Here is a 16,947-nt window from a genome sequence, read left to right on the forward strand (position 1 = left end):
TGCAGAAAAGATGTGTTTATTTACAGGCTATTTCCATGTAACAAAACCACCAACGTAACTAAGAGCCACGTTGAGCGGGGCACAAGGTCCACACGCGTTCCTCCACCTGGTTCACAGCTGTCACCATCAGTGGTAAAACCATCACGAGATCCAGCCCCACAGTGACCAGGAGGCTGGCCTGGGGACGTCACAGGGGCGCCAGGGCCTCCAAGGCTTGGCCTTCTGTCCAGGGGGTCATGGCCACCTTCAACACTACAGGGCACTGCGCACACGTGGCCAAAGCAAACAAGGGTGAGCGTGGAGGACATCCCGTGGCCACCCAGGGGCTCCTGGAGACCTGGGCATTCCAGGGAATGGGGCCTGTCCTGCGAGGACAGCACTGGAGACCTGGCCAGCAAGCTGCACGGCCTCCTCTGGCCCTACCATCCACAGGGTGACGGGAGGCCACCACAGGGTGTACGCTTTGTCTGGGAAGGAGCTAGAACCGGAGGGGAAGAGAAGTATAGGCTGTCTTGATGTCTCACTAAGGCACAGATTTGCCCCATGCTTCCTTCTGACAGGCCGTTCTCCTGAGAAACCCAACCACCTGCCTCCAGCAGGGCCACAGGTCCCGAGCTGGCTGGCACATGGCCAGGGCAGGCGCTGAATGCTGCTGTGCCGCCCTGACACACCACCTGTTTTTGTCCGCCTGGTGCAGAAGCTGACAACCCCTCCCCCGCCTCAAAGGACTCCATCCCACGTCTTGGCTGGAGATGGATGTCAAGACAGGCCCTGCCGAGGCTCCCAGGACTTTAGAATGCCCGGGCCACTGGAATTTGGAAATTTTGGTCACAAAGAAGTGACTGTGGGCAGGGAGGGAGGGCAAGCTGGCAAAGGGCAGCAAGGAGCCACCAGGATGCAGGGGCAGGCTGACAGGAGGGACAGGCAGACGGAGCTCAGATCTGGGTGTCACGGCAGCAAACCCGCCTCCGGCTGACCCTGCAGGCTCGTGCAGAAGCCCTCCAGTGAGGGCGGATGGGGACTCAGGGACAGAGGCAGGGAGCACCTGGCTGCACACCGCGTCCCTTCACTGCCTGTGGGGACGAGAACCCAGGCGGAGGGCGACTGCCCCACCAGAGCTGCCTCCACATCCTCAGCTCCGAGGAGCCAGCTGGCCTCCTGCCGTCTTCTCCTCAGGGCCATGCCAGGGGCGTCAGAATACCAAACGTTTTTGGGGAGCAAGAGGGGTGTCGTCCTGCTGGACAGCAAGGCCACACAGCCTCTGGGCAGTGCTCACCAGGAGGCCAAGAGTGCCTGAGGTCCAGTGTCCCACCTGAGGGCACCCTGGACAGCCACCAAACCTTTCCACTGGGCCAGCTGGGAGAGGGCCCAGCCACCACCAGGGACGGACAGGGGACAGATGCTTCGGGACCGGGAGTGGACAGGGAGGCGGCGGGTGGGTAGTGGGACCCGTGGGACCCCTTGGCTCCCTCTAAGGCCACTGGCTGCCGGTGCCCGGGTAGCTGGGCACAGTGGGGTACTCTGGCAGGCTGTTCCCCGAAAAATTGTTGTACTGGGCCTCCCGAGAAGGTGGGTTCCGCCAGGTGCCTGTGCTCCACTCAGTCTGCGCCTTCTGGAAGCTTCCGCCCCCCCCGCGGTAGATCCTGTGCACCTGTGGGCAGCAGGTGGGGGAGAGAGGTCAGGTCATCAGCATAATAGAGGCCCGCTCCCATGTGCTCCGAGGGAGGTGCGGAGGTCAGGATGACCTCGGAGGGGCCTCCCTGAACTGCAGATCCCGGGGGGCCTCTCGGGGTCAATGCTGCCGCCAGCGAGCTGGTGTGCAGCCACAGGGCTTCTTCTGTGGGAAGGGGCTCATCCTGCCGCTCTCTGTGGGCTGCCCACCTGACATGCACCACACGCGTCACAAGTCACCTCTCGGTGCGAGTGGGCCTTTCCTCAGCAGAGACCCTACTGCCTGGAGGGCTACACCAGCTGCCTGAGGCACCTCCAGGAACACCAGGCCGTACTATTTCTAGAAATACTAGCATATTCAGTAAGTGAAAACATGCATTTTGTTTACGTGATGCTTTCAGCTGTTGAAGCTGAACACTGTCTTTCTCCTGCTGGAACTGCTCATTAAACACCCGTTTCTCTGTCCTTCCTCGGGGGACGGGTGTGCAGGTAAGAGCAGACCTGACATTTCTGTCCTCAAATAGGCTGGTATGAGAGGCTGCCCTTGGCAGGACCTGGGACCAGGGCTCCCACCGCCCTGACCCGGGGCTTGTGCCCCTTAACCACCTATGCAGACATGTTCACACTGGGCACCTGCTTTTCTCTGGAGTCGGGGACCGCGGTCTGTGCTGGGCGCGCGGCCTGCGTGACCTGCCCGACCCTGCTGGACAAGCTGGATGCGTGGAGCATTGCCGTCCAAGGTCCTTGCCGTGACGGTGGACATGGTCAGCCCCATGCGGGCCAACAGGGCCACTGAGCTCAGGAGGTGGGCACGATAACGTCCTTTCAGTTTTACTCAATTTTGCTTATTTTGAATTTAACTGTAAGTGGCAACAAGGGGCTGAATCGGCAGTGTGGACACCCTGGGACACGTGCCGGGGGCTCTGTGGCGGCACCCCCACCAGCTGTGGTGTTCCCTCCCTGGAAAGCTGCAGGCCCTCCCTACTGACACTCTCTGAATTGTACAATGGGGACAGACAAGCCCCCGGGGCAGGGAAGAATGCGACAGGATGCATGGAAGGTGGCAGGGCTGCCCCAGGACCCAGAGAACCCACCTTTATGATCGCGACGGCCATCATGGCAGCCGACGCGGAGAACATGAGGGCCGGGAGCAGCATGAGCACGGCAGCCCCGACACTGGTCTGGAAGAAGCCGATCGCGGCCAGCCAGCCACTGCAAGGGGCGAGAGAGCGCGGTGGCCGCCAGCCCGTCCGCTGGACAAGGCCTGCTGTCCTCCACAGGTACCGGGCCCCAGCAGGTCAGCAAGGATAAACGACTAGCGATTCCAGCAAGAACCACCAGCGCCACCCACCAGGAGAGCGGCCGGCGGCGCGGGGAGTGGACCTGCCCTTCTGCAGGGCAACGGTGCGCTCATCCCTTTTACCTCAGCTACTCTCCTGCTGAGAATTTATGCTTCAGCAACTGTTCATGGTAACGAGAAGCTAGGAGAACCTGTGTCCACTGGCTGGGAGCGACAGAATAAACAGACACAGCGAGCCCCACACGGGCCGCTAAGGAGATGTCAGAAAAACCGGGCGGGGGGGGGGGCGGGAGAAGTTAACGATCACTTGGCACAAGGTCCTCTGAACCCCCAACGCCGTCTGTCCTCACACGAAGAGCCACCACCTTGCTGTCTGCACCTGCTTCTGGGAGGGGCAGGCGGGAAATACTGTATGTATGAGATGTTCTTCCTTAACAGCTAATGAAATCACACAGTTCCCAATTCCGGGGACTTAGAGTATGTGACACATGGGAAATGAGCACCACTACGTCCCAGTGACCTAAACCACACGTGTGCTCTTTCTGTTCCAGGACCCCTCCATGTGGCCACGTTCCCTGTGCACTACAGGCACTCGCTTGGGCTGCGTCCAGGCACCCATGGGAGGGCTGCCCATCAACCCCCAGGCCGAGACAGTGCCTTAGGGCTCCGTTTAAGGGCATCCCCGTCACGTGACGTGGAGCAGCGTCTCTCGAGAGGCCACCTGTCTTCCTGTCCGTCCCCCGCTTTCTCAGCTCAGGCACTGGTGCTCTCACCTGCACACAGAGGTTTCTCATAAGAAGTTTAGGGGGCTGCTGTGCTCTGACCGAGGAGGGGGCCTGCGTGCTGCCTTCTGAATGCACGCAGGGGTCAAGCCAGAGGACCACAGGGACAGCAGGTGCATTCTGTGCTGGGGACCTGACGATGAACCTGGCACTGGGGACAACTTGCCACCTGTCCCACTCAGCCCAGGGGGCAGCCAGGGAAGCCACTGGAGAGGGGAGACTTGGCTGGGTATTCAGGCTGGAGGGAAAGCAGGTGCCAAGCCCACACTGAGCAGTCAGAGGGCTCAGTGGGCACCAGGAGGGCTGGGCAGACAGCTGGCATTGTCCTGTGGGCCAGAGGCCCCCAGAAGGCAGAAAGTGCTGGGTCTACCAGGGCATCGCTCTGGAGATGAATATCCTACCCCCAGACCTGGGGCCCTGGGACAGGGGGCCGGGAGGGTGGGGGCCCAGCCAAGGCTTGTGGTGTCCCGGCAAGTGAATGCACCCACAGGTGGACATGCAGGCCTAGGAGCCTGTCCATGGCACCCACCTCTCTGCAGGCTGGGGATGAACGGGTGGCTGCCCGTTCCCCAAAGCAGTACCACTGGGACCCAGGGAGACGTGGACTGGCTCTAGAAGCGGTGGATGGTAAACTGGCCTCTGCTGGCCACAGCAGACATGAAGGAGCCTGGTGCACCCACCGCACCTGAGGCTGAGGTATGCAGTGGGGACGGACACAGGCCTGCACACAGAGGGCAGACGCTGGGCGGGGACCAGGGGCCACCAGTTGGTTCCCCAAGGCCACTCAGGGGTGCCTCAGGGCAGAACGGGGACAGACAGAATAGGCAAAGGCCACAAAACCCACGGGCGCCTGGCAGACTGCGGATCTAGATGGTTACCCATTACCCAGCCACCCCACCAGGTGTGCCTGCAGGGAAAGGACACCCCCGGGCATTTCCTAATAGCACGACTACCACGGCAGCAGAGGGGGACCCAAATGCCCAACTGCCTGCAGAGCATCACGCAGCCATGAGCGGAGCCCTGCCACGAGCCATACGTGAGCAGGCCCTGAACACATGGTGCTCAGTGAGACGCCAGACACACAAGGCCGCACAGTGTGACCCTGTTTCTACGGAACGTCCACAACAGGCGGAGCTGCGGACAGAGCATGGGTTTGTGGGGCCAGGTGCTGGGGAGGGTGGGACTGCTCGTGAAGACAGGGCTGCTTTGGGGAATGGAATGCTCTCAACAGAGGCAGTGGGTGTACAACCTTGTGCTAAATGTGAACTGTCCACCTGAAAGGGTGCCTTAGGTCTGTGACGAGGATCTCAGCAAGCCATTCCTCTGGAAACCCGGCCCAGGAACTCAGGGCAGTGGGACCTGCTCCTTGCAGGAAGGGCAAGGCGAGGCGGGCTGGCAAGGCTCAGACACCAGGCCCTGAACCGCAGGCCTCACTGGGGGTGTGACTCAACCAGCTGGGCTGGCGGGAGATTCAATCAGCCTGAACCAGAAAAGGCTGCTGTTGGGGGCGGGGACCCAAGCGGCCTGTGGCCGGGACGCTGCTCCGCGCACGCCTCTGGCAAGCACGGGGCCCAGGTGGCTGTGGCGCTGTGTCCTCCCCGCAGCTCGCTCACACCCCAGAGCAGCCCAACGCAGCCTGGTCAGGGAGATGCGGACAGTGGGGAATCCCCGTGGCTGTCCGGGTGGGAGTGCCGTGGTTCCCCGCCAGACACACGAAGGCCCTCTTCCCTCGGAGGCACAAGGCAGCGTCTCCCCAGGAGACGCTGAGTATCTGCAGCAACAGATCCATAGGACACAGGGCTGGGAGCCAGTGTCGGGGCACAATGACCAGTCTATGCGGGAAGAAAACCTGTTCCTGCTCTCAACCCAGGAGGCCCACCCATGTGGGAGCCCACCCCTGTGCTGAGCTGGGGCCCAGCAGCACCCGGGGCCCTGAGGGTGGTCGGGGGAGCCCTGGGCTGGACTGCACGGGCGAATGCAGCACCCTGACTCCCAGCTCCCAGCCCAGGAGGCCTAGGGCCCAGCGATCCCTCCACCCACCTCACCCCAACCCCACCCCATCTGGGCTGCATGGGCCGAGTCCTCATCTGCAGGGTGGGTGGGTGGCACCCCAGCAGGAGCACCCGCATGGGGGGCAGGGATCAGGCCCCACCCCCACAGCCTTACAGAGATGAAACCCCTTCTGAACCACCCCTGGCCCAAGGCCACCAGCTGGTGGGGCAGCTGTGTTACAGCCTGCTCGGCCTCAAGTTCCCCTCCTTCCAGCTGGGGGAAGGCCCACAGTCCCTGACCACTATGGAGACCGGGGTAGCCAGGGGGCACCGGGCAGGAGAGAGCTCGTGGGGCAGGCCTGAGGCCACATCCCCGACAAGGGTGGCCTGCAAGGAACGACGCTGGGGGCTTGTGCCCCGGTCTGTCTGTACAGACACGTTTACTCTGGGCCCTGGTCCCCCTGGAAACCCCTTGTGCGCCCCCAGGGACCCCCTCACGTGCCCTCAGGTCCTGTGGGACCTGGGCCCCCCGCCTGGGCTCATTTGCCTCCTGTTCTTTCCCGGTATAAACCACAGCCCTGAGGACCGCCGTACACTGAGGCCCGGAGTCCTCCCGGAGAATCCTGTCCCTGGGGTGCTCCTGGGGTGCTCCTGGGGGCCCCAAGACAGCACCTCAGGGACCCTCTAGACACCACTCAGGAGGGCGCAGGCCTGGGGAACCAACGTTCAGGGTCCCGCTGAGCTCATCTGCTCCCCGTACAGTGGCAGCCCCAGGCAGGAAGGTGCAGAGACAAGCTCCAGAAACAGCCGGGGAAGAAGCAGATTTGGAGACTCAGCCAGAGGGGGACGGCAGGGGACACAGGAGGGTCAGGCAGGGGACACACGAGGGTCAGGCAGGGGACACAGGAGGGTCAGGCAGGGGACACAGGAGGGTCGGGCAGGGGACACACGAGGGGTCGGGCAGGGGACGGAGCTGCAAGAGCGGCTCAAAGGCCAGGAAGCCCACAGGCATCCTGCAGCGAGAGAACGCAGCTCGTGAGGGACAAGGACAGGGGTCCGCAGCTCCCCAATGGACAGAGGGGAGAGGGACAGCAATGGAAGCCACTGAAATGAGGGCACGGGGCACCCCAAACCGGCTGCACGAGGTAGACTGGAGAGCATGGCAGGCAGAGGGACCCTGTAGGGGGATCAGTCAAGGCCCCTGAGATGGGGGTGACGCTGGGGTCCCGGGGCCCAGGCTCCTCACGAGGGTCCCTATGAGGGGAGTGGGCGGGCAGGAGCTCAGGGTCAGAGAGATGGGAAGGCGTGGCCCTGCCAGCCTTGCAGATGGAGGAGGGGCCCCGAGGTGAGACTGCGGCACCTCTAGAAGCTGGAAGAGGGGGACACGGTTCTCCCAGAGCCCCCGGAGGAGCTGGCACTGCCCGCCGGGATTTAGCCCCGTGAGAACCGAGTCAGACCTCTGACCCCAGAACCGCGAGATAGGTTTGTTTTCAGTCACTAAGGTGGGAGTCACAGCAGCCACAGGATCCTTGTGTGACACCTTAGAAGTGGACAGGAGCCTGATCCCGCCGGATGGCAGGGCCACGGGCAGGTGTTCAGGGCAGGCCCTCCAGCTGGTCTCGGAACCCCTCCTCCTGAGACACATCGCTGCCGTGCTTTCCCCACCCTCACCGTGGCCGGTGGCCACGTCAACCAGGAGAACACAGGCAGAACCCCCAGCACCCGGGCCTCCGCCCCCACCCCACGACCCGGCACCTCTGGGGAATGTTTGAGAGTGAGGAACAAGCTTGTATTCAATTTTGGCCGTCACACTGCCTGTGCCGACACGTACCAACCCATGCCCACGGGCAGCACTGACGGACCAGCCTCCCAAGGGCCCGGCTTACCACGCGCCCCATCCTGAGAGGCCGACTGCCTGGATGACTGTCAAGACAAACTGGGCGCCAAAGACGAAGAAAAACACCATGAAGTTAAAGGAGCTGTCGGCTCTGGGCGGGGAGAGAGAACACAGCTGTCACTGCAGGGCCCCAGCAGGCGACACCGAGAGGAGGCGCAGGGCTGGGAGGGGAGCGGGATGCCTTTCGGAGCCAGCACACACGCCCAGCCCAGGTTCCGACCCAAGGGGCCCCAACACAGCTCCCCTGGAAGGACGCCGCACCCCGACAGCTTCCTTCAGGCAAGGAGCTCAGGCTGTGGTGCTTCTGGCGGCCCTGCTGCCGGGGGCTCCGCCAGCTGCCGCGCGGTTATGGGGGTGAGCGAACTGGGGGAGGCAGCGTGTCCCACCCTCAACACGCTCCCCACACTTGACCCTTTATGCCACTGCCCCGAGGCTGCGGGCGGCTGCTCAGGAGCCTCGCCCAGGCCCCTCCCACTCAGTGAAGGGAGGATAGGCACGGGGCCCCCAATGGGGCGGGGGGGCAGGGCTTCAGGGGCTGCTGAGCCCACTCAGGACCTCAATTAAAAGCCCCTCACGGCTTCAGCCAATGTGGGGCGGTTTCCAGTCCTCGTCTCCAAGAAGGGCCTCAGAGGCCCTTTCTGACTCACGGCGAGCCTGGGATTCAGGGACCACTGAGGGGCAGCATGGCACACCCAAGCAGCAGCGGGCCACCTGGGGTGGGTGTCCACAGCAGCACGATTCTACAGCCAAGAGGGGGGATCACCTAAATGTCCACCAGCAGCCGGATGGGCACACTTGTCCACCCACACATGGACCATCACGCTGCCACGAACGGGACAGAGCCCTGACACACACCGCACATGCACAGACCTCGACACGGTGCTCAGTGGGACGCCACACAAGCAACACCACACGGCGTGTGTCACCATTTCTGTGACACATCCCCAACAGGCAAATCCACAGACAGGACATGGGCCCATGGGTGCCGGGAGTAGGGGATGCAGAAGGTGACTATGGGGGGTGACTGCTAAGGGGAAGAGGCTACGGAATGTTCTAAATTAGAGGTGGTGCTCCTACAACCCTACAGAAACACCAGAACCACTGGGCTGCTTGCTCAGTGACGTGCACCTCAGGAATGTCACCAAAAAGCAAAGCAGGCCAGTCTGAAGGCCCCTGGCCTAAGCGATCAGCCAGATGGGACGAGGGACAGGGAGTTACTGACACTGGGCCAGGACACAAGCTAAGCATGCACACGGTGGCATCCTGGGAACTCTGAGCCGACTGTCAGCTCCATACATCCCCTGAGGCCCCTCAAGGGTATGGACCCTGCATCCCGACTCACCGGAAGGCCTTGTATGCGGGCCGGAACCAGCACACGTAGCCGCAGGGGGAGAAGAGCAGAAGCCAGACTAAGGCCAGGCCGAAGTTGGCCCCTGAGCCACCAGCGATCCACCAGGCCAGGCAGGCGACGAGGTTGACCCCCAGGGTGGCGCAGTAGACTGGGTGGAGGGTGAGGAGGGTGAGTCGGGACCCCTCCAGCTGCCGGGAGGGCTCAGGGGCCGGGGCCTCCCACCCAGCCACCCCAGCTGCTCCATCCACTGCACTGTGGTGCCCCCGGGACAGAACTTTGTTGGGAAGACAAGATTCATTACAAAACCCTCAGGCTCCCACCACCAGAGGGGCGGCTTCGAAGCCTGGCCCTGCCCTGGGCCTGGGCCTCTGGAGGGCAGTGAGGCCGCCCCGCCGCCCGCCAGCTCACACAGCCACAGCCGGTAGATCCTCTTCACCAGAACCTGGTGCTCGATGGGGACCTCGTCAGAGAAGTTCTGGTAGAAGCAGGGCTTCAGAGGCAGGAAGCGCGGCAGTGGAGGGAAGTTGTTCTCCTTCCCTGCAGGACGGGGAACCAGTGCTCAGAGCCAGGCTGTGAGGCTGTCTCATCTGAAATGTCCCCAGTCTGGCCCTGGGACCCGAGGACATGTCACCTCACGTAGCAGAGGGACCCCGCACAGGGGATTAGTCCAGGCCCCTGAGATGGAGGTGGCACCGGGTTCCCCGGGGCCCAGGGTCCTCACGAGGGTCCCGAGGAGGAGCACAGGGGCGTCAGGGTCAGAGAGACGGGAAGCTGTGAAGAAAGGAGCCTAGTGCTTGGGGGCAGGTGTCAGCCACTGAGAAGCCTCAGGCATCTACCCAGGGACGCGGGAGGTCAGGGAGGGGCCTGAGCCGCCCACTCTGGGCCTCTCGGCTCTCAGCCCCATCCTACTGCTCCCTCGGCCACCGGCAGCCGTCTTCGCCAGATGCAGGACCCCACGTCCCTGTCACCTGCGGCCAGGACAGGACCACCACTCCAGCACTCAGGCCTGCCAGCTTGTGCCGTGGCAGGAAAGAGGCACCAACTGCCCACCCTGTGAGACCCTCTGTTGTTGGCACACTGTTCCGTGAGGACTTGGGAACGGGAGCCTGGGTTCAAATCCTACTGTGCCCCCAAGCAGCAGCCCTCAGCCCGCTGCCTCAGGGCAGAGACACAGGGTAACCTCACACGAAGTGCCAGCACGCACTCCCGCTGCTCCGAGAGCCTGCCTTGCAGCCCCTGCAGCCCAGGCATCCCGTCTCCGAGCAGGATGGGGTGGGCAGCCCCTCAGGCCCTTTGCCACCGGCTGCCTGCCTCTTTCCGGGTAAGGATATCATCTCAAGTGCGCAGACGCAACGCTAGGTGCCCGAACCTCACACTCACTGTGTCAACCACAGAATGCCTCCCAGCCTGGACAGGAGGCCTGGCCGGACACTCACCATGACAATGGCAGGTTGGTGCCAAGGGCAGGGGTGGAGATAGCATCTCCCTGTCATCTGGCTCAGTGTCACCATGGGAGGTGTGCCCTCAGGAGTTGGTAGTGGATTGGGCCACTAGGGGACACTTCCCAGAGGGACAGAACAGCCAAAAACTCCTACTGCAGGGCCCCCACAGGACTCACCTGACATTTCTGCTGTGATGACTGTGTGAAGACAGAAGCCTGCAGCCACCTGGAGGGGAGACAGCCACAGTCAGGGGGTCCCCGCAGCCACTGGATGACCCCAATGCCAGCTGGGCACCCAGGCAGCCACCACAGACGGTCCTTGCCACCGGCTCGTCCACGGTGGGGTCACCCCAAAGCCCAGCCAGGGTGTGTGGCCCCTCCCTGCAAAGGGCCCTGGGCAGTGTCAGGGCTGGCGGGAGGGGAAGGGTCAGGCGGTAGCCCCCTTGAAGCTCAGCTGTTCCTGGGATCCTGGGGACCCGCTCCCATGGCCCTTCCATCTTCCTGTCCTCCCCCACCCCCAAAACGTCCCCGTTATCCACGGGTGGCTCTGAGCACTGCCACCTTAGGGCGCAGGATCTGACTCCCACGCCCCCAAGGAGTGGGTCCCAGCTCCCACAACCCCTCTTCTCTTCTCTGGGGTCTGCACCCCAAGCATTACAGGCCTGATGCCCCATCACAGCCCAATGTGGGCTCCCAGGATGGGCCTGAAACCTACTGGCCCTTCTGAAGGAGCTGCGGGAGCTCGTGTCACAGGGCAGCCCATGCACCAGGCCGCCACCGAGGCGCACAGCTGAGCAGAAGCAGCGCTCCTGCAGGCCCGCAGGCGGGTGGCGCACCTTCAGGGGCCAGGCCTGGCTGGCGTGGCCATGCTGGCGCTCACCCGGGCCTCAGGGCCCCGCTAGCCCTCGCTGCCAGCACCTGGCCCCAGCTGGGTGCAGGAACCGAGCCCAGAGGCCGGCCTGGGGTGTGAAGCCCAGCGAGTTTCTCACCCGCAGCCCAGGAGACAAGGCTGCAGGGACACGGAGCTCCCAGGGTCTACCCCGTAGCCGAGGGAAGGCTCCGCCTGGACCTCACCCTGGCCCAGCCTGGCTCTCCCTCCCTGCCAGCCCGCAGGGCTCCTGGCTGGCTCCCAGCATGGCCCTGGGCTGGGGGCTGGGGCCAGGGACAGCCTGCGCAGTCAGAGGGATGCACACCTGCTGGGTGGACAGACGCAGCGGGTCCTAGGGCTAACTGCTCCGCGGCAGACCCACAGGCCCCTGCACGGGACAGGAGGCGGAATGGCCTGGCGTCCAGGCTAGGGAGTGCGGGGTGTGTATGCCCCGGAGTGGATGCACCCTGGCCAGTCACATCCCGCTGGACCCAGGGCGCAGGCAGGCCGGTGCCCAGCAGGCCCGCTTCACGCTGTGCTCAGAAGGCTCCTCCCCCTGTACGAACCCAGGCCCTCGGTGCTGGTGGCCCCATCCCATCAACAGACACCAGCCTGGTTCTGGGGTTGTTTATTTTCACATCAGAACCGCTTTCTAACACCTGAGACAAAAGGGACATGATCCCGGTGGACCTGTGGGCTCAGGGCTGAAAGTAGCAGAAGAGCAAGGCCCAGGGGCCTGGCTGCGAGGTGCCTGCTGCGCTCGAGCCCAGTGAAAGCTGGGTCTGGGCAGACGCACAGCTGGGGTGTGCGTCTCTCTGAAGTCCACAGCCTGGGTCTTCTTGCCAGGGACGGCATCTGACAGGAGGCCGAGGAGGCCGTGTGCGGGCGCCTAGGCACAGGGGTCCAGCTGGCGGCACTGGGCCTCCAGCACACCGTGGAACACCTGGAAGCGGTGGTTGAGGTCGGGCCGGGCGTGGACACGGAAGCGGGTCCCCAGGGCACCATCAGGCGAAGGCGCCCCATAGAAGACACGCTGCACGCGCGAATGCACCAGGGCCATGGCGCACATGGTACAGGGCTCACGGGTGATGTAGAGGTCATAGCCAGTGCACACGTAGGGGAGGCCATCCACGCCTGTGTCCGCGTCTGCGTCCAGCTTGCGCACGGAGCCAGCCCGTGCAGCCTGGGGGGTGGTGGCCGGGGCAAAGGAGCAGGCGGGGTGGCGCCTGAGGTTATAGGCACCGCGGCCCTGGCCCTGGGCCACCAGGTCAATGCACACCATAGTGGCGTGCAGCAGGGGGCTGGCTGAACTACTGCAGTCGTGGCCCATGGCCAGCACGTGGCCTGCAGCCGGGTCCACCACCACGGCCCCCATGGCCCTCAGGCCCCTGGCGGCTGCCTGCCGTGCGGCCCACAAGGCCCGCTCCATGTAGCCCTGCATGGCAGCCCGCTCCTGTGCTGAGAAGAGGCACCCAGCCAGAGCACGGGCCACCTGCCTGTCCTCGTGGAAGGACGTGGGCCAGTGGGCCCGTGCCTTCTCAAACTGGCGCCTGGTCAGCGGTGGCCAGGCAGGCACAGGCACTAGGAAGGGTGGGCCCAAGCCACAGGGATCCACGGCCGGCTGCGGGAGGAGGTCGGCCAGCGATCGTGCGCCTGCAGCCGGCCCTGCCAGGCACAGCAGAATCTCCAGTGTGTGAGGGCAGCTGGCGTCACGGCTTGGCCGCACTCTCTTGAGGTGAGGCTGGGCGGGCAGCGGGTGGACAGCCGCCACCTCCTTGAGGAGGCGTGAGGTCTGGCGCTGGTCGAGGATGGGGGCGGCATAGGCCAGAACCAGCTCCACGTCCCCAGACTGCCGTTCAGACAGGACGGGGAGAGCTTGCCAGGGCGCGGGCCCCCGCTCTGGGCTCCCGGCCCCCTCGGCCTTCCCGTCCTCGTCCCCAGGCTTCTCCAGGGTGCCCAGGCTGGGGTCCATCCTCTCGGCGGGGCTCCGACTGTGGAGACAGAGATCGGAGCAGAGCGTCATCTGTCAGCCGCAGGAGGCCTGGCGAGCCGAAGTCCATCCTGGGAGCATGCCGCATCTCAAGGCTTGTCCGCGGGCTCCAGCCCAAGGACCACGTCACTGGTCCTGCTCTCACTCACATTCTACCGACTCCCGGTTTGCACGGAGCTTAACCAGCCTCTGATATCTCCCCCCTTTGAAAGGTGTGCTGTGAACAACAGTACACGCTGAATATTGGAGACTTAATCCACGACAATGTGAACTTTCTCGTTAACTTTCCTAACGTTGACCACGTGTTGAAATGATAACAGTTTACATGTTTCTGGTTAGGTAAATGTATTGATGCCGCCGATTTCTTCATACTCTTTAACGTGGCTTCTGAAGGACATTACGCGTGTGCTCACTGTGTTCCTACTGCCCAGCACTGCCTCGCATCACTTCACAAATAAGTACCGATCACTTGGCGCAAATCCAGGGGCTCTCAGGCACTGGTGCCAGCTGCCCTGTGCACAGGGGCATACCACAATCATTTAACAACTGTGGGCCTTTACTGTTTGTGATGCACCCGCCTTATCAGCCAGGCCCTTTGGAGGGCATGTGAGGTCATCACCCACCACGATGGGCCCTAAGCTCTCGGTACGAGTCTGGCCAGGGTACAGAAGCGGGGTACTGGTGGAGGCTACAGGAGGCAGCGCGCCTGGAGGGGCCCCGTGCAGCTAAGATGCCTGTGCCAGGCAGAGCCCTGGAAGGCTCCTTGGCACGGACTCTGAACCCACTGCCGGTGCACACCAAGCCCAGGAGCCCACAGTGGGCCACAAAAGCTTCCACTGTCTCCAGGACAAGACAGACACAGTCTCGTTTGTCCCTCCAAGAGTACAACCGTTGTCTGATTAAAACAAGCAACCAGTGAGAGAGGCTGTCGTCAGGACACTGCTGTGCGGGCTGCCCACTCCCCAGAGTACAGATATGCCACGGGACACTCACCACGTACCCAGTAACTCCACTCCTAGGTATGCGCCCAGAACCAAAACACACATCCACACAGAAGTCTGTGCACAAGTGTCCACGGCAGCAGGATGCATGGCAGCCAAAGGGGAGACATGGCCCAGGTGTCCACTGCCAGCAGATGAATGGACACAAGTGTCCATCCGCACACGGAACATCACACAGCCATGAAAAGCAGTGGAGTTCTACCCCATGCTACACAAGGATGGATCCTGGACACGGTGCTCAGTGAGACGCCAGACACACAAGGCCACGTGGTGCGTGACCCCATTTCCACGACACATTCACAGCAGATGAATCCACAGACGCAATGTGGGCTTGTAGGGGCTGAGGGAGAGGGCTTGGCTGCTCGGGGGGGAGGGTCTTCTTTTTGAGGAGATGGAATGTTCTGGAACTAGATCAAGCCCTGATGACAGCTGCTGGCACCAAAACCAGCAAGTGTCCTAAGTTTCCCCGCAGATGGGCTCCCCCACTCCTCCTGTGACCCCAGAAGAGCTCATGGGACGTCCCCTCTCTGCTGGACAAGGCTCCCTGAGGTAGAGGGACTTGCCCCAGTGACGTGGCTGGGACCTGACCTAGCTGCCGTCCCCAGAAGCCAGCATTCAACAGCTCACCGACTCTGCCTTCCCAATCCCCCACAAGACCGAGAAAAACACGGTTTTACAGCAGAGGACCCGCTCAACGCCCCCAACCCCACCTGGGAGCACCAGGCCACCTGCAAACAGCACGCACAACTCCAAGTTCTGCTGCGATGCGTCTGGAGACCTGAAGCATGGCCGGAGGCAGCTGCTGCCTGGGGTTCCCCTTTTGGTTCCTCCAAGCCCCCATCAGCCCCCAGCTCCGGGTGCCCGGCTGCCCCTATGCCCCTGCACGCACTCTCTGCTGACCCTGCCCGGCTCAGTCCCTTCCTTGGTGCGGCTCCAGGGGGCAGCCACAGACTCCTCAGAATGTGACCCCGACTTGGGCAGCAGCTGCTGAAGGGTCTGGTGGACCAAGGACACGAGACACCCAACAGCAGGTCCCCTCTGGCCACTCAGGATCACCTGCCCCACCACACACCCCACCGAAGACAATGGGCAGCCAGCAGCAACAAGAGGCTGTGGCCTGGGGCCCCTGCAGGAGTGGACTCCAGCTGCTGCTGGTGGGGAGATGGGAAATGGCGCTTATTCAGTGAGCCCGGCCAAGCTCTGCAGGCGACATAGTGAGAGCCACCGGGCAAGTCGTTAACACAGGACTGGGAAGGCAAGAGGCTGGGCCAAGGTGTGTCTGTGTCCTGGCTCTGTCCTCCCCACCAACCCAGCCGGTACTTTCCTGGTTGTGAGATACCAAGCGCCCTAACCCCCGCCTCCAGCGGCCCCTTCTGTAGAACGGGACTCCATCAGCACCCCCCAGGGACAGAAAGCAAGAAAATCCATTCAAAGCGGGGAAGCACCACCACAGCTACTCAGTGGAGGGGACCAGGGCCCTGACTGTGTGGGTGCAGTCCAGGAGGGCTACTTGGAGGCAATGATCCGCAGCTGCTGGGCCTAGAAGGCAACAGGGTAGTGAGCCCTCAGGAAGAGGGGCAGCCAGTGGCAGAGCGGGGACACCCACAATCAGGGAGGGTGAGGATGGTCCCCCCAGAAGAGTTAGAAATCTTTTCTATCAAGATCCGCAGTGGAGTAACCTGGGGCCTCCAGGTAACACGCAGGACGCCCCTTTCAGTTCGGATTTCCGGTGAGCGCTGATTATGTTTGGGGTGTTCCAAGCAATCTTTGGGATGTATTCATGCTAAAACACACAAAGTTTTTTCGTTTTCTATATAGAACTCGAACTTAACGGGGCGTCCTGCATTTGACTTGCTGAACCTGCCCACGCTGCAGCGGGCGCGGCCCGGGGGCAGTGGGCTGCCCGCGATGGCCCTGGGCCAGGGCGCACCGGAAGCGGCCGGCGCACGGGGCCTCCGCCGAAGGCCGCAGGAGCACGCGCACTAGGGCGACGGGCGCGAGCCGCGGGGTCGCCGGTGATCCGGCGCGCACGCGCACACGCGCCGCGGACCCCGCCCGCCGAGGCGCCCCCTCACCCCTGGCGAGGCGGGTCGGCATCCCCGCTTTGTAGCCGGGACCCCCGTCGCCATCCTCCCTCCCTACCTCCCGGGGAGCCTGAGCCGCGAGCGCCCACGACGCGCGCCGCGCCTTTACCTGAGGAGCCAGGCGCGAGCGTAGCGCTTCCCTCAGGCTTAGCAACCGACCGACCGCCCCGCCTCCGCCTCCGCCGCCGAGGGGCACGACGGGAGCGTAGTTCCAGGGGCTGGGTTGGCGCGCGGCGGAGGCAGGGCCAGGACTACAAGCCCCAGGAGGCCGCCTCGAGGTCGCCTCGCCCCGCCCCTCTGCCGAACGCCGAGCGCGTGACCAGCCCGAGCGCGGCGCCGGAGCTCGGTCGTGGGTTCGAGACCTATCGGGGCCGCTGCGCAGAGTCGGGCCTGAGGCGTCCTCTGGGAAGTCGGCGGAGCGGGGAGGCTGAGGCGCGCCCGACGCCCGTTGCAGTCACTCCCAGAGCGCGGTCGGCTGCTGCCGCGTGGCTCCGGAGAGGCTGTCCCCGCACACGTGGGTGGAGTCACCTTCCAAGGCTGGGCTGCGGCCGGGCCCTCGGGGCTGTGCTGT

The 16,947-nt window shown here is 63.5% G+C and overlaps 2 protein-coding genes across 2 annotated transcripts; both read right to left on the bottom strand.

Annotated features, from left to right (window-relative positions):
- Nucleotides 1-16,579, bottom strand: SCAMP4 (secretory carrier membrane protein 4). The gene is made up of 7 exons (XM_037018323.2): nucleotides 16,486-16,579; nucleotides 10,611-10,659; nucleotides 9,401-9,529; nucleotides 8,984-9,140; nucleotides 7,631-7,732; nucleotides 2,766-2,883; nucleotides 1-1,651 (listed from the first exon to the last, which is right to left on the bottom strand). Exons 2-7 carry the CDS (start codon nucleotides 10,615-10,617, stop codon nucleotides 1,472-1,474), a joined length of 693 nt encoding a protein of 230 aa, XP_036874218.1. The 5' UTR covers nucleotides 10,618-10,659; nucleotides 16,486-16,579; the 3' UTR covers nucleotides 1-1,471.
- ADAT3 (adenosine deaminase tRNA specific 3) lies at nucleotides 11,914-16,610 on the bottom strand. The gene is made up of 2 exons (XM_037018320.2): nucleotides 16,486-16,610; nucleotides 11,914-13,292 (listed from the first exon to the last, which is right to left on the bottom strand). Exon 2 carries the CDS (start codon nucleotides 13,271-13,273, stop codon nucleotides 12,191-12,193), a length of 1,083 nt encoding a protein of 360 aa, XP_036874215.1. The 5' UTR covers nucleotides 13,274-13,292; nucleotides 16,486-16,610; the 3' UTR covers nucleotides 11,914-12,190.
- Between the last annotated feature and the right edge of the window lie 337 nt (nucleotides 16,611-16,947).

Source organism: Manis javanica, chromosome 13, assembly GCF_040802235.1.
Source record: "Manis javanica isolate MJ-LG chromosome 13, MJ_LKY, whole genome shotgun sequence".
Lineage (NCBI taxonomy): Eukaryota > Metazoa > Chordata > Mammalia > Pholidota > Manidae > Manis > Manis javanica.

Bases quoted from the DNA above. Each gene is read 5' to 3' on its own strand.
- ADAT3 (XM_037018320.2), bottom strand. From the start codon at position 13,273: ATGGACCCCAGCCTGGGCACCCTGGAGAAGCCTGGGGACGAGGACGGG.
- SCAMP4 (XM_037018323.2), bottom strand. The intron at 7,733-8,983 runs GTGAGTCGGGAT...CTCCCCGCCCAG, and splicing joins CCCGCATACAAGGCCTTCCG to AGCCGACAGCTCCTTTAACT. The intron at 1,652-2,765 runs GTGGGTTCTCTG...TGCTGCCCACAG, and splicing joins TGGCCGTCGCGATCATAAAG to GTGCACAGGATCTACCGCGG.